The following is a 26732-nucleotide window of genomic DNA, read 5'->3' on the forward strand; positions in this document are numbered from 1 at the left end:
TAAAAATAAATAAATAATGGGGGAACAAATGTTAAAATAAATTTAGTGGATTAAAATGCTAGTGATCAATGAAAGGGAGGGGTAAAGGGGTATGGTATGTATGAATTTTTTTCTGTTTTCTTTTTATTTCTTTTTCTGAATTGATGCACATGTTCTAAGAAATGATCATGATGATGAATATACAACTATGTGATAAAAGAAGAATGTTCATATTGTATGTTGATTGGTTTTATTAATAAAAATTAAAAAAACAATAAAAGAGTAAGGGGAGGTAGTGAGGCTGGAAGAAGCACAACTATTCAGAGTCACAAGCCCCGTCTCCCTAAATTGTCAGGATTAGAAAAATGAAGAAGGAACTGCCATCCTTCATCAATTTTAAGGTTATCCAGGGATGTTTTGGTTATTTGAAACTATCATACTCAAATATTTGACATCTAAAATCTTTGGCATTGCAATTGATAGAAGTACATTTTGGCTTATACTTCAACAACTTGATAAAAAACCAAACAAACTAATAATGAACTATTTGACTTATTAAAATACTGCTGTTTAAACAAACAAAAAAAAAAGGGCATGAAACAGTGGAGACAACCAAATCAATAGGCCAAGCCCTCGATCTTGGGGTTCACCTCTATGAAACTTATCCCTGCAAAGAGTAGACTAAGACTACTTAAAATTAGGCCTAAGAGTCACCCCCAGAGAACCTCTTGTGTTTCTCAGATATGGCCCCTCTCTCTAAACTGACTTGGCATGAACTCACTGCCCTTTCCCCCCACCATGTGGGACATGACTCCCAAGTGGTGTAACTGTCCCTGGCAAAGTGGGACAGCAATTCCAGGATGAGCTGTGACATAGCATCAAGGGATTGAGAAAACCTTCTTGAACAAAAAGGGGAAGAGAGAAATGAGACAAAATAAAGTCTCAATGGCTGAGAGATTTCAGACACAGTTGAGAGGTTATCCTGGAGGTTATCCTTACATATTATATAGATAACCCTTTTAAGTTTATGGTGTATTGGGGTGGCTAGAGGGAGGTTTTATTTATTTATTTATTTATTTTTCTGGAGTGATGCAAATGTTCAAAAAAAGATCGTGATGATGAATACACAACTATGTGATAATATTGTGAGCCATTGACTGTACACCATGTATGAAATGTTTGTATGTTAAGAATGTTTGTATGTCAAGTTTTATCAATAAAAATATTTTAAAAAGTAAAAGGGCATGGCTTCTCTGGGATACATACCAGCTTCAAACCAGGGCATTTGGTCAATGAAATAGATATTCTAGTGGATATATACATTGGTAATTATATAGTCTGATGGAAGTTGATAAGTAGTATAGGGAAACAAACAAACAGAACGAGGTAATGGAGATAAAGGGAGCTAGAGTGCGCCCTCATTGAGAAGATATCCTTTGAGTAGAGACTTGAAGGAGGTGAGGGAGTGAGTCATGTGGATATCTGGAGTGTTTTGTCAGAGGTAACAGCCACTGCAAATACTGAGGTGGGAGGATGCCTAGTGTTCATAGCACAGTTAAGGAGCACCAGTATGATTTGAGTGGAGGGCACAAAGCCACAAGTAGTAGGAGATGAGGTCACAGAAATGGTACTCGGGTACTGGAGAGCAGTAGTTTGTGTAGGTTCTTGGTGGCCCCTGTTAAGGACACAGACTTTCTTTTTTGCTCTTAGAGAATGGAGAGCCATTGACAGTGCCGTATCTGTTTAATGTTCTATCAGCTGTTGCATATTTTGTGGAACACTGCCATAATCTCCAAAAGAGCAAAGAAGTCCTGCTCTTCAGAGGGTATAATAACTACTTCTACTGCTAAATTGAACCCAGTGCTGACTTCTTCCTTCCTTGTGCTTGGTTAAGTGTCCCGCTTTCTCTCCTACCGGTCCCTACTTGGAACATTGCTCATAGTTAAAACTTCAGGAAAGAGGAGGTTTTATGGGCCTGATGACCCCATTGAATTAGATGTGGGAGCAAAGCTATGTATTTTCTATATTTGTTGTGTTGAAACTCTAATCTGGAAATTTAAATATTTCCTTCTCTAAAATCCTTTCATTTTTAGGATTCAGGATGGCAGAATGAGTGCCTTCTTTAATATGCATATGGGCTACTGTTTTTTCTGTCCTTTCTGGTTTTCCTCTGTGACTGTGATATTTTGCTGTCATCAGTGGAGGGGCATGAGATATCTGTAAAACTGCACGGTTTTTCCAACAATAGAATATTGTCATCTGAATCTATCTGCTTCGAGAAGTGGCTGGCTGCTTTTGATATGTGTATGTTATGGAGGTGGGACTAGGTGTATCAGAAATTGTAGCCCCTGAGGCCAGTTCAGAGTTGAATGAAAAGAGATCTTGAATCTGAATAGCATGTGTACCAGCCTTCTCCACCCCCTATCTTTGATTCTTTGATTCTTCAAAGTCATTGCTTTACTTTAAGAATCAATTCCATATGTCAGGGCATGTTGTCGGATAGTGTTATTTTGCCACACAAGTTTGCATGCCCACTCTTTATTGTGTTCTGTTGTTAAATGAAAGCCCAAATGTCTATAATAGTTACCCCAGTTTCTCGTTTCTTTCCCTCTTTCTTAACGGCCACATGCCTTTACTAGACTAATTATAGGATGAAGCCCATGATTTTACATGTGCAAATTTTCAGTCTGTGTGGTTTCAGTTGTGGCTTCTTTTCCTTGTTTTAGATGATTTCTAAGTAGTTTGGGAATTTGGGGGAGTAACTTTTGGAGATATTTTTTCAATTAAATATACTTAGAAAAGAATTTAGTTCAATTGTAAGCAGAATCTTCCTGTGTTGTTAAGTGGTCTTTTAAGGAAATTCCTAAAAATAGTAAAATGTGGAATGCAGTCTCTTTACCTAAGTAGATTTCCCCTAGGAAAATGTACAGTTTGATGACACTGTATGGTCCTCATTTGTTCTGATATGACCTGCATCTTCCTTATATAGCTGCTATGAAAGAGCCTTCATAAAGTATCTCTTTGTAAATTGGATCTTAGCGTCTCTCCCTGGTCTAATTTCTTTCTCAGTGAAATAACTTATATCATTCGTTTCAATGAGGCATTAACCACAGTGGACTTTTGTACACATCTCATGAGGGAACTGTGTGTGCTCACCTGGGACCAAGCTGAGAGCCCACACTAACTTTGCAAAAGAAAAATAGGTGACATTTGCTTATGGACAATGGACAAATTTATAACAATGTGGGGATATAGTGGCTTAGAAATAAGATTTTGGAATCTTACAAGCTTTATTCCCCGATAGGTGGGTACCTAAGTACTCAAGGTGGGTAGATTGTATCTCTTTCTGTCCTTCAGACTTCTTTAAAGGCATTTTTTTTAGACAAACTTTTCTTAATTGAGCTCTTTGTTCACTAGTCCATGGAAAAGGTAGGTGCAGTGAAGAGAATTGTAGATATGGTTTTCTGGGTCACAGCTATGACACCAAAACTATCATGAACATTTCATTTTTCTCTGATGATTAAGAAGACCTTTTAAGATTCCAAGGGCCTGTGGGCTGTCAGTATGCCTCCGATGTCTGTGGATATTATTTAACTCATGTATTGTTCTAAAGTTTAGATAATAGTGAATTTTTATTAAGTATATGTCCAAAATCAGGGAGTTTGAGAAAAGCTAGAAAAAGCTTCTCTAGTTTGTCTTTGTGCTATTTGCATCTCCAGGGAATCTGCCTCACCTATGGAATGTTCCTTGGCCTCAGATCACCTGCTGCCCTCCTGGCAGGTTGTCTTTTATTTCTACTAGCTGTTAGCTTTGAGCTTCCCTAGAGGGACTGCACTCTGGAGACATCATGAAGATCTTGCCCCTTTCTTGGTTAGAACTTTATCAGTCAGTCAGTATGGTTAGGCTTTGACTTTTTTTTTTAGCCCTGAAGTAATAGGACTTCAACCTCATTTTGAGTCGTTTGGTTTTTGCACATTGTCCACCCTGCAGCTTTCCTCCCTAATCTCCAGAGTTAGGGAGATTTAGTGGGAGTTTAGTGGGAAAAAATCAGCAACTTTTTTTTTTAAATCTCAAACTCTGAATCAAGCAGCTGGAAATATTTTTTGCTTCCATAATTTTAGGAAAGGAGCAGACTACTTCTCTTGGCAACGTGGGGAGCTGGTGAGAGTGACATTTGATTAAAATCCTGTCGTATTGTTTAATGCAACATTGAAATGAAAAAGTCAGTTTATGGAGTTGAATAAAATGCATACCACTGGATTTAATCCCCACAAAAATTGTATCTCATGGGTAGTACTTCCAGTTCATGAATAGAACTCTGTTGGGAGTAGGTCCTCAGCGTTGAACTTTTCTGACTGGCCTTGTGGAAGGGGCAGTTGGTATAATTGACATTGAAGTTAAAACTTTTTCTCGGAAAATTTCATAAGATTGCGAGGCCCTAGGGGGCATGAGGTCCTAGGCCTTGTTTGGTGCATGTACCTAGTATCTAGTAGTGCTTGCCATGTGGTAAGCTGTTTGTATGTGTCTGTGTGTATGTGTGTGTGTGTGTGCATAACACTTTGAGTTAAAAATATTTCAATCAAGAAAGTAAGAACTGGGCAGGCCACAGTGGCTCAGCAGGTAGAGTTCTCACCTGCCGTGCTGGAGACCTGGGTTTGAGTCCCGGTACCTGCCCATGCGAAAAAAAGAAAGTAAGAACTCTTTAATAAAGAGAATAATTAATTACTAGCATTATTGGATGCTAGCTTTGTATCAGGCCATCTTCTAAGTGCTTCTCCGTATTAACCCACTTAATCCTCACCACAACCTATATGATATTATGTAATTATCAGCATCTTACAGATGACATAGCTATTCAGTAGTGGAGCCCAGTTTTGAACTGACTCTAGAGCCCTTATTAACTATGAGCCTGTCTGCCTCAGAAGATAACTGGAACAGATGAAGGCATTATCTATTAAAATAGACAGGGCTCTTTCTTTACTTTCTTACCTGATATAAAGTCCCAGGTTTGCACTTCTCTTTGCCTCTGAGTTTTAAGTTACTGAAGTCCAGACTCCAGTATTCGGCTGATAGGGCGAATGTACTAGTTACCTCTGATAATCTCTTTTATTCCTGGGATGCCATGGTTGCTGAGGCATATGCACGTTGTCCTCTTCAATGGAAATAACCAGCCTCAAATAAGAAAACCTTTTACAATTTTTCATGTTTCCCTAATAGGCTTGATTCCTTGCCTACAAGCTATTATTCCTGTAGTGTGAACAAATCTCATGTGAAATCCATTAAAAAGGTCTCATTTTTTCTTTGGTAATAAATATGCAGTTAAACCTGTATCTCCACAGAAGTTGAACTACGCTTGTATTCATTTTCCTTTTGAAGCACTCAAGTTTACTTCTGTTAACCAGTATTTTAATACCCAGATGACATTTAGCAACTGTTGTCTTAATATTGTCTACATTCCTATTTTTTTTTGTTTTGGTTTGCTTTATTTAAACAGCTTTAACTGAAATCAGTTCTGCATATCAAACAAACATTTAGTTAATGTAAACTAAACCCTTTCATATGACCTGGTGTTCTCAGGTAAGTTATTTGAGCCATTTTCACCATTGTTAAATCTTTAGAGTTGTATTTGTTTGCCTCCTGAAAGTTCAGTATGAATAAATAAACAAAAAAATTCTTTATGGTAACAGGTGACGATTATAATAGTTCTGAGTCTGTATATGGAGCATGATTACTTAGCAAAGCCTGGTGACCTAGCATTAAGCTATGAGAGCTCTTTTTTTCTCTAGAGGGCAGAGATAAAAGGAGTTTTTTAAGGTGAATGGAGTTTTTGAGGTAAAATTTTATTTTCAAATTGAGAATGAGTGTTTAGAAGACTTAGAAAATGGATAAGACACAATTTCTTAATCCTAAAATTTTAATCACTTTCCCATCAATCTTTGTTAGGTTTACTTCAGATGCAATGGACAGAAAACTGAGCTCAGATTTTCTCAAGTTAAAAGGACTTCAGGAATAACTTGATCAATAGTCAGTTTAGGTCGCTAAGACCTGACTTTTTTCTTAACATCTTATAGCTACTTTCTGTATTGAATTCATTCTCCCCTTTTGGTGGAAAAATGACTGCAGAATCCTCTTCTTATATGTTCTGACAAACTCTTGAGACTCATTCTGATTGACCATATGCCTATTCCCCCTGAACCTAGTTCAGTGACCACAAAAATGGGTCAAACTGGGGGACTGATTGACTTCAACCTGGGTCAAACATTCTGTTTCTGGTGTTGGAGTTCAGACTTGGCCTGAAACTGGGCAAAGGATGGATTCACAAATAAATAGTGGGGATTTTGCTAGGAGGAGGAATGCTAAGGAAGCAAATGATGGAAATTTACTATAATAGATTCATAGGAAGGAAAAAAATGCTTTTGTGATTTAAAAAAATTTGCTACTCTTTGTATTGTCATTTGCCCTGATTCAATTGAAAAGTGACAATTTGATGGCTCTGTGGTTTTAATATATGTCTCCATAGTTAATTTTATACTGTTTAGGTTATACGGGCTGAGATTATCTATAGCTCCTCCTGGCCCACGAGTAAATTTTTTTTTTTTTAAATCCAAGGAAGGTATAATTGGTATCTCTTAATCTGTATCTGTATTTTCTTTTAATATCAGTCTTTAATAAAGATACTTAACAAAAACATCTGTTTGATTATATCTTTCTCATCATATATGGTAGAGGCTGCTTGCACTTTAGGATCTCAGTGTTTGTTGTTGATTTATTTATGGTTTCCTCACATCTGACTAATAAAGGTGGTTGAAAACCCTTCCACAGACCGAGCTGGATTGTTAACTAAGAGGACTGCAGTGTTAAGATTTCCCTTTCCTTGACCTGACAAAAATGCTCTAGAGACTCCCAGTTATATTGGGGACATGTTAAGCTGTGCTTTTTTCACCTTTCTCACCACATGGCTTTTGAGTTACTGGAGGAGAATTGAGTGACAAAATCATGGTCCTTATCCAGCACATGAGCAAGCACTGTAACCACCACATTCTGTTTATGGTCCACAGGTTGAGTTTGAGTGGCTGAGACAGTTTTGGTTTCAAGGTAATCGATATAAGAAGTGTACTGATTGGTGGTGTCAACCCATGGCTCAACTGGAAGAACTGTGGAAGAAGATGGAAGGTGTGGTAAGTGCATGATGTTTGGGCCCATTCTTTCTGGGATGCTATGCCATAGGAATCCTCTACTGCCTAATTTGCATAGACAAATGCATATTTAATTATCCCAAATTATCGAATTAGGTTCTTCATGGTACGTTAATGGGAACAGCCAAAACTGTCAGCACAGCCTCAATTCAATTCAGTGAACATTTATTGAATATTTCCTACTTTTAAGGTACTGTGCTGGACATATGCTGGGAAGTGATGGTGAAGGGAGAATAATACAATACTATCAAAGATTAATTTGCATTTGTATATGTAGCAGGCACTAACCAAAGGGGTTCCCCTTTCCTTGGTTCACTTTGAAAACTATTATAGTAGTCCTATCAGATATAGAAACTTGTGAATCGGGTTTACTGATGTGAAAACAGATACAGAAAAATTAAGTGCCTTACTCAAGGTCACACAGTAAGTGGTAGAACAAGATTTAGACCCAGGCAGTCTGATTCTAGACTTGTACTCTTAACTTGTACGTTTAGATATTAGCTAAAATAAAACACTATAATAGAAATTTAAAAAATAATCATTGCCCAGAAAAGGAAGTAGTAAATTTAAACCATTGGAATTGGGACTGTTGTGAAATAGCAAGTGTGGATTTTAGGGACCTTGGGTAGGGAGGAGTAAGGTGGGACAGGATATTTGGGGAGGGAACTTAGGCTCCAGGAACTATAACAACAGGATCAGAAGTGTGGATGTCCAGTGTAGCTTGAGCAAGAATTGCAGGAGATGTAGTAAGAAACAAAGGTGAAAAGCATGCTAAGGCCTCCTGGAAGTCTCAGATTGGGTCTTAAATGATAGTAATAATAGAAGACACTTACATGATATCAAGTACCAGATACTATTCTAAGTGTTTCCCATATAACTTTTGTCACATTTATGACAACTACATAAAGTAAATATTTTGTGCTCATTTTTACAAATAAGGAAAGTGAAGCACAAATAGCTATGTAACTTCCTCAGGGTCATATGGGTAATAGATGGAGAAGCTGGTATTTGGACTCAGAAAGGGTAGCTCAAGTATCCATGCCCTTCACCTCCTCACTATTCTGCCTCCAAACAGTTGAATTTGGAAGGTAGTGGAAGAGTGATAAAAGCCTTCTAAACTCTAGAGATTTTGCCACTGCACAGAATTTGGAATGTGCTGGAAACTAATCTGCAAATAAAGGTAGCTATTGCTAATCTCTATGTTATAATAATGGAAATATCAAATTAAAACCCTGAAGACCCCAGTTTGAAAAGGTGGGTCAGAATCCAGAAATCCCTGCTTTCTAGGCATCTCTTCATATCTATAAACCATACCTTTTCATGGGTATATGCTCTGGAAAGGAATGTTATAATCCTTTTTTTGAGTGAATTAATGATATCACAAAAATCGATTTCTCCAAAGATCTGAGTCAGTGTAAAACTGAGCATTGTAAAACCGAGTGGTAGGTAGCGTAGGGTCCATGCCCAAGTCTCTTTTGTTTGTTCTATTCCTTAGCTAAGCCTGAGTGGAGTGCATTCCGTTTTAATGGGATATGTACATGAAGGCAGCTTCAATTTCAGGGAAGCTTTATTTTGCATTGTGTAATTCTGATTTTGTCCATTTACGTATAAGTTAGAACCTCTTTACACACCACACTTTGTCTCTAGGACATCAGTTTGATTTTAGGATTTTAATTTGGCAACTCTGACTACGATTGGCAAGCAAATAAGGAAGGAACTCTTACTGGTTTTATAAAAGAAAAAAAATCATTGCTTTTGAGGTTTTTTGTTTGTTTTTTTTTAAAGTGAAATCTTTGGTATTATGAACTTACCAGTAATGTTCATTCGTTATAATGTTTTGTTTGGTGGTGGCCACACATTAGTTAGAGTGAATATTTTCTATTTATTTTGTAGCTCATGTGTGAAAATTACTGAAAAGAGTAGCAACCTTGGGAATTTTCCAGAGCTAGTTACCTTGCAGTTGGCGTGGTGTTACTAAGTGTTATGGGTGAAATCAGTGGCCTCAGTGTCTCTTCTCAGCACATCTTGGGATATCACTATCAAGTAAATTTAAAGTTTGAGCCAAGATAGAAGGGATGGCACCACTAAATTAAATTTAGGCATTGTTGCAAGCCTTTTAAAAATGACTTACAACACATTTGTAATAATTTATTTTTACTATTGGATGAGACCAAAAAGAATAATCATTTGAAAGGACTATGGTTCTGTGTCTCTGTTAATGCACTGCCATCTGACATTTGGATAGTGGGGAAGGAACTTGCCCTGGCCGGTTAAGTTTCTGCTTTGTACCAGCCCATCTCATATACTTTGCGCTGCAAGCAGTAGGGGGCAATGTTGAGCTACCAGTCTGTGGCCTTAAGATTCTAGCCTTTCAGGAAAATGCATATAAACGTACCATTAACTGTCAAGAATTATCCCTGTTGCTTCAAGTTAGTTGTAATCTCCAAGATTCCGTAACACAGGAAATCAGTTGTGGGTTAACAAATTCAACAGCAATTTAACATAAAAAGTGCAGTGTTTAGTGCACATTTGGATTCTGTAGAATTTAGACTAATCTAAACGGCATTTCTGAATGCACTCACTTTGCTTCCAGGCAATATAGTACTCAATATTATTATCATGTTAGACTAATGATTCTTCTTTATCGTCCTGCTTTTTTTGAATTGTAAAAACTGTATGTGTTGTGGAAAGATTCCTCAAGTAAGTGCATTTTGTCTGTAATGCAACATAGCATCGATCTCTTTTGGCAAGAAAATAAGCAAAAAACCTTAGGCAACATGTGCTTTACTTGTCAACTTTTGCTTATAAGTAAAGCAACCTTTGGCAGCCTTTGTACTAGAAAAGAGGCTTGTGATGTAATTTTTCTTGGTCTTCCCCCCCCCCCCTTTGTGGTTGGAAGGTATAGTCTTAGGGAGGATATAGAAAAAGGATGGAAAATGAGCTTTGAAATCACTTTTCTTCCATTAATGGTAATCGCTTCACATGTCATGACCAGCTGCATATTTCAAAAAGTTTAGCGAGCTGTCTCTGAAACAATCCCAGCCTCTACTTACCATTCTCTGTTCCAGCAAGCACCATTTTTATCACACTGTTTATTCTTGCCATTTCCCTCCCTGAGGATAGTTTTACTCTGTGCGTGCTCTTGTGATATAAATGTTAAACCTTATATTTGAATGACATTCTGATAAAATATCACATTTTCCCTGAATATTAACTAGTGAATTTATGAGCCATTAAGCTCAAAGCAACATAACCTTTTCTTATAACCTAGAAATTTAGCCCAGCCTTTCCTCTTCTCTATGCCTTCCTCTTCAGGAAGGTATTATAATATTTTAAGACTATTCAGATATTTGTGTTTTACTTTATTTTCTTAAACTGGCACACTATTCTTCATCTAAGATTAGCGTATTATGAGGAGACTCTTCAGGATAAGAGAGTGTTACCATTTGAAAGAAACTGTATGAGCTTTGCTTTCTGGATAAAGAGAAATATGAAAAGCTGAAATCTCCTGTGAGGTGAGGAAGTCTTGCTGTAGCCAGAGATTCAATGGATAGGCCATTTGTCTCTCAGGGTCTGGTATCACGCTTTGCAAAACTGACATTTATTTTACCTATAAAAATGTTTTAACACTATCAAATTCACAATAATACAGAAAAGGGGTGAGCTCTCTAAATTGATGACATTTATTCATTTCCTTTTGATATTAAAAAATAAGTCAATTTGGTATAATTTAATGGAAATATTCTTGAATGGTTTTCAGAATGAACATTTAAAAAACTGCGGATGATTTGTATACTGAAGAGAAATTTCTTCATGGTTCTTTTGTTGCTTTTTTTTTTCAAAAGAGAAAGAGAAGATCTTGATTGTTTTGCTCCTGATTGTTTTGAATTGCATTTCCTGTCTTGACAGTTCATGGTGCTGGGGTAGTAATGTGTTTATATGGCAGTTGGCCTTAATAACCTTTATTGACTTTAGTGGGTAAGAGCCAAGACTGGATTATTTTAATGTATCCGTTTTGAAACAGTGTAAAACACAACATATAATTATGTTAGGTAAGCTATAGACTGCATTTAATTCTACCCATTTATGTTAAAATTTGGCACAGGAGAGCAGAGAAATGTGGAAAGTGAGTAGGTGTTTTATTTAATAATGTTACCATTTTCTTGTTAAAGTTTTAAGAGAGAAATGTACTTAAGATTGTAAAGGTTGTCCTTTACAAGTTAGTTATAATAGTTTAATTTCAAGATGAGTCATGCCTTTTCCCCCATCATTTTGTCCTGTCTAACTCATCAAGGAAAGCTCATCCCACACACCATTACTGAATAGTAGAGTTCTCCTTAGATAGATTACACAACTGTAGATTGAATGAAGTAGTTGCTTGTTTGGTTTTGGCGAGATTATTATCACAGTGCTTTAAATGATTTTAACTGTATAGAGGAACAAGGCTGCTTTTTCGTATTCTGAAATATGTGCGGAGCACACTGGTATTTGCTGTCACATGCCATCCAACAATTAGCTAATTTCATTTTACGTGTTCTTCCAGGAAATTTTTTGGGGCTGTGAAAAGCAGAGTGATATAGATTAAAAATATTATTTTTTGGTTTATTTTAATGGTTAAGCTACCAATTTATTATATATATATTCCTCTTCTCCCTTTTTGTGTTAATATGCTTTCTAAGTTACATCTGTTTTTAAGTTACATTGGTCTCGTTTTTCAGTGTTAGGATTTCTGAGTTAGGAGCGGAGTATGTCATAGTAATATAGAATCTGGGGTGGGATGTCTGGTGGTTTTAAATTAATATTTAAATGCTGCTCTCCCACTTCTTTGACTGGGACAGTGATGAGTGGCTCAGAATAAGCACAGACCGGAGGCAAGTAAGCAGTCATAAGAACCGTCTAATGGAAATGGTAGAACAGGTAGGTACATAGTTGCTGACTTTAGGACCTTTATGTTTAGCATGGGAAATTTGGGGGAAAAAGAAAACAGTTATTTTTCAGCTACAGCTGCCTGAAATCCTTAGTTCACATTTTTGTTATCTTAAATGTGTTCACTAAAGATTGGTTCTTTTTTATTCTTCCTAACCACCCACCCACTCCGATTCCTCACAATAGCATTGTTCTACTGAGGGTAAGGTATCTGCGGGAAATGGTATATGTAATTTAGCAACAAATTTCTAATAAGTTTTGTTCCTTTCTCATGTCCTGCCTTCTGAATTTCTCTAACTCAGATTTTTCCATTTTCCCTTTAGTTACTGGAGGCTTAGTAATGATTTTTTTTTAGATGTTGTATATCCTACCTTTTTTGGGGGGGGAAAAATTTACAATTCCTAGAGAATTCAGGCTTAAGCCTCAAAAACAGACTGCACGTTGAAAGCACAAAGGACTGTTTATGATTCTCTTTGAAGTGTTTTTGCAACTGGATAAGGAAAATTTTAGAAACTGTCTGATAGTGTTCAGGGTAAATACTTAAACCCCTTTAGAGAATTTCACACACAGATACTGTGCAGCAGAAAAAAGGGATACTTATGTTTCTTAAAGCTGCTACAGCCTACAGCTTTGTACTTAAAGACAGAGGTGTTGAATAGAATTCTACTGAGGTTATATCCAGTGACAATATCTCCAGGAACATCAGAGCAAGCCATGTGGGTAGGACTTTCTGTTTTTAACCCTTACATGAGCTGTCTGAGAGTTGAGCTTTGTTGGTACCAAGTATCGGGATGTGCCTGTTACATCCCAGGAATGTTAAGAGAAGCCATATCCTCATGCCTCTGTGTTGCGTACAACAGGAACAAGGCTAAAAAATGCTAAAGATGGTGAGGCAAAAGGACAAGAGCTAGGAAATGCCAAGTAAAAGCCTTGCCGTCTCTTTTAACTCTTACTAGTGTGTGGAGAGAAAAACCAGAATGAATAGCCAAGGTTTCTATTTTAGCCTTTGTTTTGTAGGCTTTAGCTACGTTTTGCCAGCCTTTGTTTTATATTTACTTAGTTGGACATTAGTATTTCATAGACGTTGTATATTTAAAAAAAAGATGGATTTTGTTGTTTTAAAGAATTTTAACTACGCTGAAATTCTGATGTAAAGGTGTGAGGAGGATGCTGCTTTTCCCTGGGGTACTATTGCAGCCTTGCTGCTGGAATTTATTTTGGATTACTTTGACTAGCAGACCATCATAGTATTTCAGATGTGAACTCCGATACCCTGGTGCCAGAAGGGGAGGTCAGAAATGTCCATTTTTTAGGAAAAGATGTGTATACCTTGTTTTTTTCTAGGGTTTTTTTTTGGGGGGGGGGGTGGGGGGGTGATTAAATTCAGCCCTCTTCTGTCATATAACTAATTATAAATACCTTTGAAATGTTCTAGAAAAATTGCATTCTAGAAGAATGCAGTTGTGTTAAAAAAAAAAAAGCCAGCTGACCTACAGTTTTGAAAAGGAAACAAATTTTCCAAGTGATATTGATGTGTTATTGGGAATATTATAAAGATTTTTGGATCTTTTTTCCCAAGTTGGTTAATGACTGTTCCCTAAAAACTATTATCTTCTGGCAAAAATTGGTGTGATGATCAAGTGAGGAAGTTTATAAAGTATAAATGATTAGCACATGAAGGTATCACCAGAAGTGAAGGAAATGTGAGTATTCCTCAGCTTAGGAACTCTCACTTACAGGTAGTTTGACTGGATTTTCCTTCGTGACAGCGTCCCTCCCCTTTGCTTTCCTCTCTTCCTCCAGGGCCAGGGTTCAGTCCTGGAGTTAAAGGAGCTCCAAAGAGTTGAGGCTCAGCACTTGTCTTGTAATGTTTCTACTCCACTGTGAATTAAATACTTCTGGGCGCTGAGCTGGGAGTCTTTCCATATTTTGCACAGATACCACTATGAAGAAATGTGCTCCAAGTGCCAAATGCAGTCTTAGGAGAGACCTCTGGGAAGGCACTGAATCCCTCTTCTAGGCATTCAGGTTAACGTAATTGTCATCCGGCTCCCTCCTCATTGACACCTGTAAAATAATGACCTTTTTTTTTAAACCAGGGGAAATGGTGATACATTGCTTTTTCAGTATTCTTCAAATATCTTTGTGATCATTTTTAGATAATATTTTTAATACCATCTTTTTCTAACAAGTAAATTTTATGATTGACTGTTTTGAATTTACTCTACATCGTCTCGGCCCATCTTGAACCACCTGTGACAATCTCAGTTGTCAGTTCTTCCTTGGTGTGTATACAGATCTGAGACAGATAATCTCCTTCTTGTTTTCATTGATTGACAAAATTAATCTTTCAAATAAAAATCTGGAATATTACAACAGTATTCAAAACTAAGCTCCAATGTTTTAGACATGTCTGCTTTGGTTATAAAGACTTGGAGCAGGTGGTAGCTCGGTAATATATAGTCCTCATACTTAAATATTAATTTTAATGAACAATTATGAAATACCCAGAATTATACCTCAGGTGTTCTTTAACGGATGTTGAAGCATTAAGAGACTCAGTGCTTTATTTAATACTGCAAACTTTTCATGCAGTTAATAGTGTATTTTTTAAAGGATGGAAGTGGTGGGATATCCCAGTGCCTGTAATAAATTAGTATTTTCTTGGTATGGAGGTTTCATATCCTGAGGCACCTTTCTGGGCAGTAGTTTAGAAAGGTGGGCGATATTCTCTAGGCTCCACTAATAGGTTAATGTGTATTAAACCAAGCTGTTCATTCCCATAATTCCTTGACCCTTTCTCCCAGTGGTTCACAGTTCAGTAATTTTCACCATCCAGTTGTCCGGCCTAAACCCTTGGAGTCCTCTTGACTTATCTCTTTCTCACACCTCACATACAAAGCATCATTGAAACCTCTTAGCTCTTCTTTCAAAATATATTCCTAATCTGACCACCCTTCACCACCTCCTCTGCTGCCACCTTGGTAAAATCCCCCATTTTTTTGTAGAAGTATCCTCCTCACTCTCTGCTTCTACTACCTTCCCTCTGCCCCAGTCAGAGTATTCCTTAAAATATCTAGGTCATCTCACTCCCCTGGTCCAAACCTTCCAGTGACCTCCCATCACATCCAGAAAGCCAGCTTCCTTACAGTGACCTAGTCCACTCTCCACTCCTTCTCCCTCCTTCTTTGCCATACTTCCCTCCTCCAGTGGCCTCCTTACCTACCTAGAGCAAGCTCATCTCACTCTTGCCTCAGGTCTTTGCATTTGCTGTTACAGAATTGTCTGGAACATTTTTTCCCCTTGTTATTTCTGTGGCTCTCTACTTAACTTCATTCTGGTCTCTCTGCCCATCTTACTTCTTTGGAGAGAGTTTCCCTTACAAGCTCTCTCATATTCTAGAGAGCCCCTTGTCCTGCTCTACTTTACTTTACTCTCCACTATCTTCCATTATACTATAGATGTATTTATTGCCTACCTCTCCCTAATATAGTCCCCATGAGGGCAGGGGCTTTGTCTGTTTTAGTCACAATTTATTCACAATTTCCCCAGCTCTTGGAACAGCACCTTATACACAGTAGATTCTTGATACATATTTATTAAAATGATGAATTTATGTGAGGCCAGTTTGCCAGTCTTGCCTTTTTCTCTCACCCATTTTAATCAGCATGGCTTTTGATAAATTCATTTTAAATTCATACATTTTCCTAAAATTTTAGCTCCTGCTTAATAGAATTTTTTGGAGTCAGTTTTATTTTTAAATAACCGTAGCCGTAACAACAATGTTCCAAAACACCTTTAAGTTAAAACAGTAAAAAAATCTAGAGCACAGATGATGCCTGAGAATATTCTGTTGTGTACCTTTGACATTTACAGCTGAGAGGATTGGGCAATCACAACTTATGCAAATCTGGAGAATCCTTTTAAAAAAAAAATGAGAGGAATAAGTAGGTTATTAGTTTCCCTGAGTAGCACTGCTGTTAAAACTTAGAATCCTGTGTTTTGACTCATTTTGTTGGCATCCTTCATATTTGAGATCTTCCTCTTCTTGATAAACAATGAGTCACAAAATTAGGTGAGTTCTCCAATAAAGCTTAGGACTGTTGGGTTACTAATTTCCAGCATTGTGCAGGGAATGCAGCATGTACTGGACAGGTTTTAGACACAGAACTAGGGAAGTCCCTGAGGAGTAAACCGACTTCCGCTAGCTAGACAAGCTGAAAACTGATTAAAATATTTATCATCCTTTGGGTATGCAATAGCTTTTGATGATGGAGGGCATATTAATATTCATCTTTGCTGCTTGTCTACACTTCAGACAGATCCCAGGAAAGGATGTTCAGATGACCAGTTTTCTTTCCTCACTGGGAGTCCTTGAGACCCTGTACAGCTTGGAACCAAGAAATGCCTTTGTGATGTGATTGAGTTTTTCCTTTGGGAGATGGAGATTGAGGGAATACAAGCCAGGAGATACCTTTGGCCTAGAAAGCTTTAAAGGATTATTTCTTTCACAGTAAGTCTTTTGCTAGAACAAAGGAAAAAGTTTGGTTGTAATTTTATAGGCAGCAGAAATGCTGTTTGTATCTAAAGTACATGAAACAGCCTTGGCTCCTTGGGCGAAGTGGAGGGATCTAAGCTTACAGAGGATTTTGGCATGAATGCCACTGGAGGCTGAAGATTCCCCTTCCTTTCCTCCGCTTTGCTGATGAAAAAGGAGAGAAGTCAGTTGTGTTTCCGGATAATGCCTAGGTCTTCGGGCTGATTGTTTCAGGGGGACTCTTTTTCTTTCTGTCCCCAGAGATGGAGTAGCAGGCATAGATAGCACAAAGTGGCTTACTGGGGGTTTTGGATTCTGTCCAATAAAAAGTTTTTATTGAGCATTCTGAAAAACCTGGCAATATTCTCATAAAAGGGCAATGCATTAAGACCATTGGTTTCTATCTCTTAAATCTGAAACCTTAGAATCCTACCTTTTTAAAAAATTGTAATTTTTAATACAATTTTATTGAGATATATTCACATACTGTATAATCATCCAAAGTATACAGTGACCCACACTTTCATCATATAGTTGTGCATTCATCACCACAGTCAATTTTAGAACATTTTCATTACTCCAAAGAAAAAAAATTAAAATAAAAAAGAACACCCAAAACATCCCAAACCTCTTATCTTCCCCTATTATTTATTAATTTTCTTGGTTTTTATTTTCTTACTCATCTGCCCATACACTGGATAAAGGGAGAGTCAGTCACAAGGTTTTCGCAATCCCATGGTTACTCTGTAAAAGCTGTTCAGTTATAATCTTCAAGAATCAAGTCTTCTGGATTATAGTTCAACAATTTCAAGTATTTCCTTCCAGCTATTCTAATGTACTAGAAACTAAAAAGGAATATCTATATATGCCTAAGATTAGTCTCCAGAATGACTTTTTGACTCTATTTGAAATCTCTTCACCACTAAAACTTTATGTTGTTTAATTTCTTTCCCCCCTTTTGGTCAAGAAAGCTTTTTTAGTCCCATGATGCCAGGGCCAGGCTCATCTTGGGAATCATGTCCTATATTACCAGGGATATTTACACTCCTGGGAGTCATGTCCCATGTCGGGGAGGTGGGGAAGGTAGTGAGTTTATTTTCAGAATCCTCCCTTTTTACATTTTAGTCTTTATAATTCCACGCTACTGGGATATTTTTATGAAAAATAACTTAAAAATAATTATATTTGAACCCTATTTTAATATAGTGCCATCAGTAAGAGGTTCTTTCCTCATCCTAGTCATTTAATCATTCATCTTTTCTACTTTGTACAGGTAAATGTGAAGTTATACAAAGAGGTAGGATTTAATGTCTCCCAGGTTGATAAGGCACAAGGCAGTATGTGATTCAGAGGTAGAATAATCAAAGGAGAAAAGCAGATTCTGACACAGGCTTTTGAGAATAATGAAGGCTTTTGACGGATGGAGATGGGTGGAGGATATTTAAAGATGGCAAAAAAAGAGATGTCACAGTGGGAAAACATAAGACCTCCTCACAGATTTGATTAGACAGGATGGAGTTTGATTTGTGTGTTGAGTAGTGGGAGATAAGATTAGGAAGATTAGCAAACCTTCTTTTTTCAAGGCACTTCTTTGCAACGTACAGTGCTTTCACCCCTTACTGACTACCTTTATATCAAAGTCATGTGAAGCAAGGTGCTAAAAATGTGCAGCTAAAATAAAATGGAAAACTCTAATTATTTTGCATTTGTAAAGGTTTTACTTGGAAAACATGTCAAATTATATTATTTATTCTAATATCAAGACCTGTCTGCATCCTGAATACAGCAAACAAGCAACACTGTATGTTTTCAAAATGGGAATTAAAAAAGAGTTTGGGTGATTTTCTCACCGAGATTTTTTTTCTTGTAAATTATGAGTCTGATAATTTTAGACTTTGACGAGAAGGCAGATCTTCCCATATGTGAATCACAATGGTTCTTTTCCTTGTTTAGGAATCTCAGGCCTATTTAATTGCATCTTTTTGATATTAGAATTGTGGTTTGGAGAAAATGACATCGCTGCTACCTCTTCTCCAGGAGACAGTCTTGAGGACTTAAGTACTTTTCTAAAAGTATTTTGAAATGCAGCTAAAACGTCATTCATGGGTTATTTGATTTGGTTCAGGATAGCAGATGTGGTAATCTGTCATTCTGACCGTTGAAATGGAATGAGTTCTTTCCCACGCATATCTCCCCATTCTTTGGCTAATAGCTCCACATTAGTGATTGTGCACTACATGCTGTCCTCCTATTTGCCGTTGCACTTCTGCGTATCAGTCACACCACTTGAAAGACTGAGTACATGTTCAGAAAGTACATTGTGGTTGTTCATTCTAGTCACTCCCACCTTTATTTGTAGATTTCTGTTGAACTCTTTCAATTTTCCTCTATGTGATGTTGTAATTTTCTAGCAACTGGTTTTATTACTTCTAAGGCATAACGTGTTGATCCTTGAGTGATTAGTTGGATCTTAAGTGTTGGTTTGTTCTTCAGACTTGGGCTTCTGCAAGATTGCCTTTCCTTTGATTCTGTTTGAGAATCTAAGAGTCTATCGTTCTCTTTATATACCAGAGAGTTGGAGAAATTGTATTATGGGGCTACTGTTTCATTTTCCAGGGGTTTCAAACTAGTATCACACTGAATTTCACTTCCCTGGAGAGTAAATATAACTTGTATGTATTTACAGGTGACCAGCCTTTTTTTGTTGTTGTTAATTATACTTTGTGCTTTGTAGATAGTCTTCCTCTTTCATACCCCTATTCTCACAGTGCCAGAGAAGCATCTAGCAGTGCTACTGTCATTTTGGCATTGCTTAATTTCTTTCTGAGCCTGCAGCATTTATTCTAGGCTCCTTATTTATTGACTGCACTGATGGTATCCGAACTGCTCTGCTCTGACAAACTAAGGTTCTACTGCCATGGGATCCTGAAATATCAGAGCTGGAAGTGGCTTGATAGATGATAATCCCATTCCCTTCCTTTTAAAAACAGAAGTGCTCAGAAAGATATAGAGGCTTGTCCAGTAGTACAGAGCCAGAGATAATGGTGGATATAGACCCAGATTTCCAGTTCAGTGTCTTCTACCACTCTCCAAATTTTCCTAATGACTGTGTCTTACCTGATACATTTACCAAGTTCAGTTGAATGCTCATAGCAAAATATGGTAAACTGCATGTTTCTCTGGAACTTTTTCTCTGCCCTGTGTTTGAGCCTGGCATAGCAAAATTAGGTTATTTGATGTTGAGATAGACAATTGTTTTTGCTCACCCAGCATCCATTCTCCCTTCTTTTGTAACAGCATCCGGATGTTGCTTTCTGTAACCACTTCTACAAGTGAGGTGCATTGTCTTAGACTGGCTACTTCATGAACACATGACCTGAGTTAGGTCTTTCAGATGAGCTTTTCTAATTTGCTTACACATGTACGTGGTTCAAAATTCAAAAGGAATGAAAGCATATACAGTGAAAAGTCTTTCCTCCCACTCAGGCCTCCAACCACCTATTTCCCTTTCCCAGAGGCTGGCACTATTAGCAGTTTCTTCTGTACCTTTCCAGAGAGTTTGTATACTTTTGTGTATTAGCCTTTCCCATGAATTATAGTATAATATACATATCTCTTATGCACCTTGCTTTTTTTAAAAAGTTTAATACTGTATCTTAGAGCTCTTTCCATGTTTGTACATTCTTTTTAATGACTGAATAGCTTTTCATTGTGTGGCTTCATACTTGATTTAACCAGTGTCCTACAGTCTTCAATCTTCTACTTTTACAAATGTAATGAATATCCTAATGCATAACGTTTTCTACATGTGAGATCTGTGGTCATACCTAGAAGTAGAGTTGTTGGATCAAAAATATGCATAATTATCATTTTAAGAGAGATAATCTAATTACCTTCCCTAGATAGAGTTTATGGCAGGTTATCTTACCATCAGTGATGTGATATAGTGCCTGGTTCTCCACATCCTCACCAACACAGTATATTATCAATCAGACTTTTGAACTTTGCACACTTTACTGGTGAAAAATGCTTTCTTATAGGTTTCATTTGCATTTTGCAGATGAAGAAACTGAGCCCCAGAGAGGCTACATGACTTGCCCAGGTCACAGAGGCAGCAAGTGGCTGAGCTGGACTTTGCAGTTAGACAGAGGCAGTTTGGCTCCAAAATCCACTCTTGTAATCCTTGTGATAATCTTAGCCAAAGCTTCATTTTGTTACTTGCAACCAAAGAATACTAATAGATCTAGAGTCTCTCGTAGGAACTCTCCTATATCCTTAACTGGTAAATGTGGGGAATTTGTCCACTTTCACCATGAAGGTGTGTGCCACATCTGTTGAATCTATCCAGGTATCCAGTGGGGTAACCCTGACATAAACTGATGTTATTATGTGCTGGAGCTGATTCCATACAGGATGTAGGTGGCCTTTTACCCTGCCAGGTCTAAGGACTCTGTGATATAGCTGTTCTCTTCAATGGAAGGTGAAGGGAGAGCTCTTTGACTTTGGAAACATTGCACTTTGCCTGGTTTTCTGTATAAAGTTATGTTCCTGTTGGATTCCATCCAGGTCTGAAGTTTTCAGTCGATGTGTTCCAATACAACAAACCTCCTTGGTCTCTTCTGGCCTCCTTTCCTTACTCCTCAGCCTGTCAGTCTTCATTACTGTCATTTAAATACTGACTCATTCTCTATTCTGGGCCTTTTCCCTTGGACATGTAATTGGGGCTTGAAGCCTTTACCCTGTATACACAGTTCCTAGGAAGGAGTTTATTTCAAGAAGACTTTGGGAGGATTGAAATGACTTGAAAGTGGTTAGAATTACATTTTCCTGTAATGGCTAGGATGAAAAGAGATCTCAGGAGGAGATTTCTTTCTGTTGACCTTTCTATATACAGAATTGATAGATTCTACTTTGCAGGTAGAACAAAGGTGTTCGGTGGAATCTCTCAACCACTCTGGACCTTGCTGGGTCATATCTCCTTTGATGTGTTATCTCTTGCTTATTTTGTAAAGTCAGGTTCTATGGCTGGCTTTATGACCCATGGTATCAGTCACCAGGTATTTCCATTTGAGCCTTTGAAATAGCTTAAATATACAACAGGTTATAAGCTTTAACTCTCAAGTCACTCAGACTGGGGTTTTAACCCTGGCTCCATCATTTAGTCACAGGGATGGTCTTGGGCATTCCCAAGGGAATCATCTGTGAAATGGGGATAATAGTACTTCCCTTATGGGATTATTGTAATATTTGCCTGAGGTAATGTATGTAGTGTTTCACACACTGCCTGGCATATTTTTAGGGTACTGTTTTGAATTTATCCCCTTCTTTCATTCTCCTACCATCCAGCTAATTCAAGACCTCTCCTCCTTCCTTTACCTTTTGCCTGAGTCATTTCTATAGCTCTGACCCTCAACCCATCTTCTGGTTACCTATGTATATAATCTCTGCTCTCCATTTCAGGCATCTGTTCACAAGTAATCACACAACGGTTCTTCCTCTGTTCCCTTACCTGCTTTATTTTTCCTCATAGTATTTATCACTATCTGAAATTATATCTTATATGTATCATCTATTTCCTATATTAAAAGGCACCTTAAAGGCGGGGACTTTGTCTTGTATACTGCTGTGTTCTCCTACCTGATACTAAGTCGCACCATAACAGTATTTGTTGAACAAGGGGAGAAACAAGTACTTTATGGTACAAAAGCTTTCTCTGAAGTGCGAATTTCTGTGCCAGTGGTGCTTTGTACATGGTATTTGTTGACTAGCCCTGTTGTCCTTTCTTCTTGGTGTAATCCACTCAACAAAATCCCTTGTGTAAAAACATTCAACAATTAACTACTATCAGCTGCAAACACCTTATATTTTCAGCCTTCTCTGGAAGATAATTTCTTTACAATAGAGACTTTCAACATAGGATGCTTATTAGAGCACCTGTGCAACTTTTAAAAGACATAAGCACCACCTCCAAGGATTTGAATTCAGTAGCCGTAGCTTTCAGTCTTGGAAGCACATTTGAATTACTGGCTCGGGCCCCACCTCCCGAGATACTGATTTAATTGGTCTAAGCTGTGGCTCCCAGTTGATTCCAATGTATTGATTGCCAAGTGGCAATTTGTTGAAAAACCTCACAGGTGATTCTGATAGGTGTTCATGGTTAAGAACAATTATTCAACAAATTAGATTTATTGAAGGAATGGAGGCATGGACAAATTAACAAATGAGCTGGAAGGCTCTCTCCTTTAAACCAACACAAATATATTGAGTGCTTGCTATGTTTCCTTAATTCAGTGCAGGATATGGGAGGGAAACAGCCTTATAATTCTTATGCAAGGTGGGAGATGATGTGAATAATAAGGGTACAAACAAAGCTATGGAAAATTAGAAGAGAGTGGGCTACATTTGGATGGGTAAAATTGCAGAAACTACAGTGGGTACTATTGAGTTGAGTCTCAAAGAATGGGCGTGGGAAGAATGTAACTGTTTCCTGTGGAGAAGACAGGGAAATGCAGATCTCAGGTCAATCGTCACTTCCTTGGGAAGTTTCCCTTGACCTCTGTGATTCTGTCAGGTCCCTCCCTTTCCTATATTTTCCTGTTTTGCTTATGAAAGCCATGCCTTGAGCTCAAGTTTTATTCTAGAGGCATTGAGTATCTAAAACAGATAGAATTTGAATGTACTTATCAGTCTTATGAAGATCTAGTACTTTTGGAGGCATTAAAATAGCTGAAGTGAATTTTGGTAGTGAATTTTGAGTTTTGTTAACTGTCCCTTGACAAAGAACTGGGAATTGTTGATCATATTACAAAATAGAATCTGAAGGGCCATGAGATTTCTTTGTATAGATTGCCCCTATTTATTGGAGTATTAACTAATTTCATAGTAATAATTTGGGCAGTGTTATCTGCAATAAGACAGATTCCATTAGGTTTCCTTTGTAAGGGCAAGTTCAAAATACACAAACATTCCATGCAGCTTTATGGGGAAGCCATTGTCCAATTTTTAACAAATGATGGACAGTGAATTGACCAGAATTGTACTTTTCAGATAAATCGCCTCTGGTAGAACCTCCATCATGCCCTCTGTAATGTTTCTTTCCTAATTTCAAAAGTTTCCCGAAATCATTCACTTCAGATTTTAAGAAAGACAAGGTTTTGGGGTGGTCACATATGTAAGAAACCCTGGGAATCTTGGCCACCAGCCTTTTCCTGCCTGAAAGGTATGGAGCATTGTTCTTGATACTACCCTGTTTGTCTATGTTGGGAGCCATGTGACAAATCATGACTGTTAGGGGCCCATGGATTTTGACACTTGGGAACCATGAAGACTATGGACAGTGGATTCAGAAGTGTCATTTAGAAGCCATTCTTTTCTATTTTTCTTCTGTTGGTGCCCAGAATCACTGTCCGGCATGGAGAGACCAGGAGGTTTTCTGACCCAGGATACCCCTGGCATTGGTACAAGAATCTTCATACTGATTGAGTTCGAATCTCCTGGTGAGAAGTGATTTGTTGTCCTGATTAGAATGTAAGCACTTGCTGAAGTTGAAATTTGACTCTCATATGAGTTTTATTATAGCCCTTTGTGTTTATAAACATATCTTGAGCATGAGGAAGAAATGTGATAACCGTTGAGTCTCCAAGAGAATGTCCATTTGTCTTCTCTATGGCTGAAATTAAGATAACTTCCATCCTTCTCTGAGAGTCCCATATCTTTTTCTAGCAAGCCTGGGATGATCCCCAGATTGCCATTTCCAAATTGTTCCACCCTCTTCTAGTAATAAATATAGTCTTTTGACAAAATATAGTTCATAATCAGCTGTCATCTACTAGAGGGTTGCAGAGTCCAGATAAGGCCTCAGTTCAATCCAACGAACAGTTATAGAGTTCTTTGTTTTTTCTTACAGTTTAATGTGTCAAGCACTGGAGAAAACCAAGAGTTGCTGCCCTTGTGGAGCTTACATGCATATGAAAGAAACAGACACACACATAAATAAGGCATGATATAGAATGTCAAATGAGAAGTAAAAATAAATATTATGAGAGTGTCCCAGAGAATATAAGTCAGACTGAAAAAAACCTGGGCAAGACTTCATGGAAGAGGAGGAGCCTTTGAATTGTACTTTGAAGGAAGGCTGAACTGAGTTTTAATAGGCAGAGATTTGGTAGATAAAGAAGAGGGATAGGGCCCATTTTAAGCAGAGCACAGGGCATGGCACTGAAGAATTAATATGTCCTGGTATTCTCCATATTACTTCTGCCAGTATGCCCTGTTGCAAAAATCTAAGTAGTTGTAACCTGTGCTTAAGGTATCTAGTTGGAATGGAGTATAAGAGGAAGGGACATGTATCTAGTAACTGAAAAACGTAGAAAAGGGGAGAATGGGACCAATTTATGAATCACTTTAAAGGACATGCTTTATATTCTGGAGACAATGGTAGAGATTAGATTAAAGGGTTTTTGAATAGAATAGTGGTAGTGTCAGAACAATTTTTTTAATTGGAGAAGTTGTAGTTTACAGAAAGATCATGCATAAAATGTAGGATTCCCATATACCTCCCTGTTATTAACAGCCTCCATTGGTGTGATATATTTGTTATAATCAGTGAAAGCACATTTTGATAATCCAGCTATTAACTATATAGTCTATGATTTAATTTAGGACTCAGTGTTCGTGCTGTACAGTTCCATGCATTTTTAAAACAGTTTTATTCTAGTACCATATATACAACCTAACATTTCCCCTTTTAGCCACATTCAGATATGTATTTCAGTGCTGTTAATTATGTTCACAATGTTGTGCTACCATCACCGTACCACCCATTACCAATACATTTCCATTGTTCCAGTCAAGTGGATGTTAGAAATGGAGATGAGGAAGAGTCATAGGCAATTTTATAAGATTTCTAGTCTTAGTTATTAGATGGATAATGATGGTACCATTTAAACACATAAAGAGGTAGGAAGATTAGGGCCATGTTGAGTTTGAGCAACCAGGTAGCTTATCTGAGAAAAGCTAGAAATATTTATCTGGAACTTAGTAGAGGGGTCAGAATCAAGTGTAGATCTGGAGGTTTGATTCACTTCTGTAGCTGTCATTGCTTATGTACCTCTCATATGCCTGGCAATGTTCTCTCATATCTGGACCCATGCTTGAAATCACACACAGAAGTCATTGATATAGAGACAGTAGCTGAAGTTGTGGGAGTGAATGAGAGAGAATATAAATTAAAGCATGAAGAACATCAAAGAGAGTGGGATGATCTGTTACAAAGGACAAGTGCAAGAGAGCCAGTGCTACACCTAAGAAGACAGTTAAGAGGTTAGAAGAAAACCAGGAGTAGATGGCAGAATTGAATGGAGGAGAGACTTTCAAGATGGATGGGAGAGTAATAGTGTCAAACCCTGCAGAGAAGTCAAGTCAGTAGGATCAAGAGTAATTCTACTATTGGATTCTACCTGGGACGAGTTTCAGTAAAATGGTAAAAGAAGGCCATCGTGGGAGAAGATAGTGGATCTAAGTAATGCATACATTTTTGTAAGTGAGGGAAAGTTTCTCACAGCAGTTCTGTCTACCTGTGATGTTTATAGTCAACCTGAGGTGCCAGGGAAGAAGTGCATCCTTTTAGCCAGATGGGAGTGTTCCAACTAGCTTTATTCTGACTTCCTCCAGAAATCAGAATGTAGATGATTCAATTGCCTGGTAGCTGCCTAAATAAAGGCTGACCTTGAGCTGTAAACATTTTAATTTGCAAAACCATTGTTGTATTAAATCACAAATGGGAAGCAATTTAGCAATGCATCTCCAAAATTGCACTGGGTGCTGGCTGTGATTTTGCAATTTATGTTGAAAACTGAAATTGAACTCTGTGGCATAAAAACAGATTGTTGATTTTGTGATTAATTTGGTCACTAAGGCCAAGGAAACTGTTAATGCTGCATATCAGTTATAAAGTTGTGGTAGTATTTGTGGAGCAAAATGAAAATCAATATTGTAACCTACAGAATAGGTCTCTTAAAATCCAAGATGTGTTTGGTTGCAAATTACATGGAAGAAACTGACCCCCAAAGGGACAAACATGCCTTCATTATTTC

General features: G+C 37.7%; 1 protein-coding gene across 3 annotated transcripts in view; it reads left to right on the plus strand.

Annotated features, from left to right (window-relative positions):
* Nucleotides 1-26732, plus strand: part of FTO (FTO alpha-ketoglutarate dependent dioxygenase) — a 434084-nt gene that overhangs the window by 220697 nt on the left and 186655 nt on the right. For 2 of the 3 annotated variants that reach the window (XM_077132458.1, XM_077132459.1), the window contains exon 7: nt 7038-7157. The exons of the other annotated variant lie outside the window; for it this stretch is intronic. In XM_077132458.1, coding sequence (XP_076988573.1) covers nt 7038-7157 — 120 coding nt within the window. The remainder of the gene's footprint in view (nt 1-7037; nt 7158-26732) is intronic. 3 annotated transcript variants of the gene reach the window in all.

Source organism: Tamandua tetradactyla, chromosome 16, assembly GCF_023851605.1.
Source record: "Tamandua tetradactyla isolate mTamTet1 chromosome 16, mTamTet1.pri, whole genome shotgun sequence".
Taxonomy (NCBI): Eukaryota; Metazoa; Chordata; class Mammalia; order Pilosa; family Myrmecophagidae; genus Tamandua; species Tamandua tetradactyla.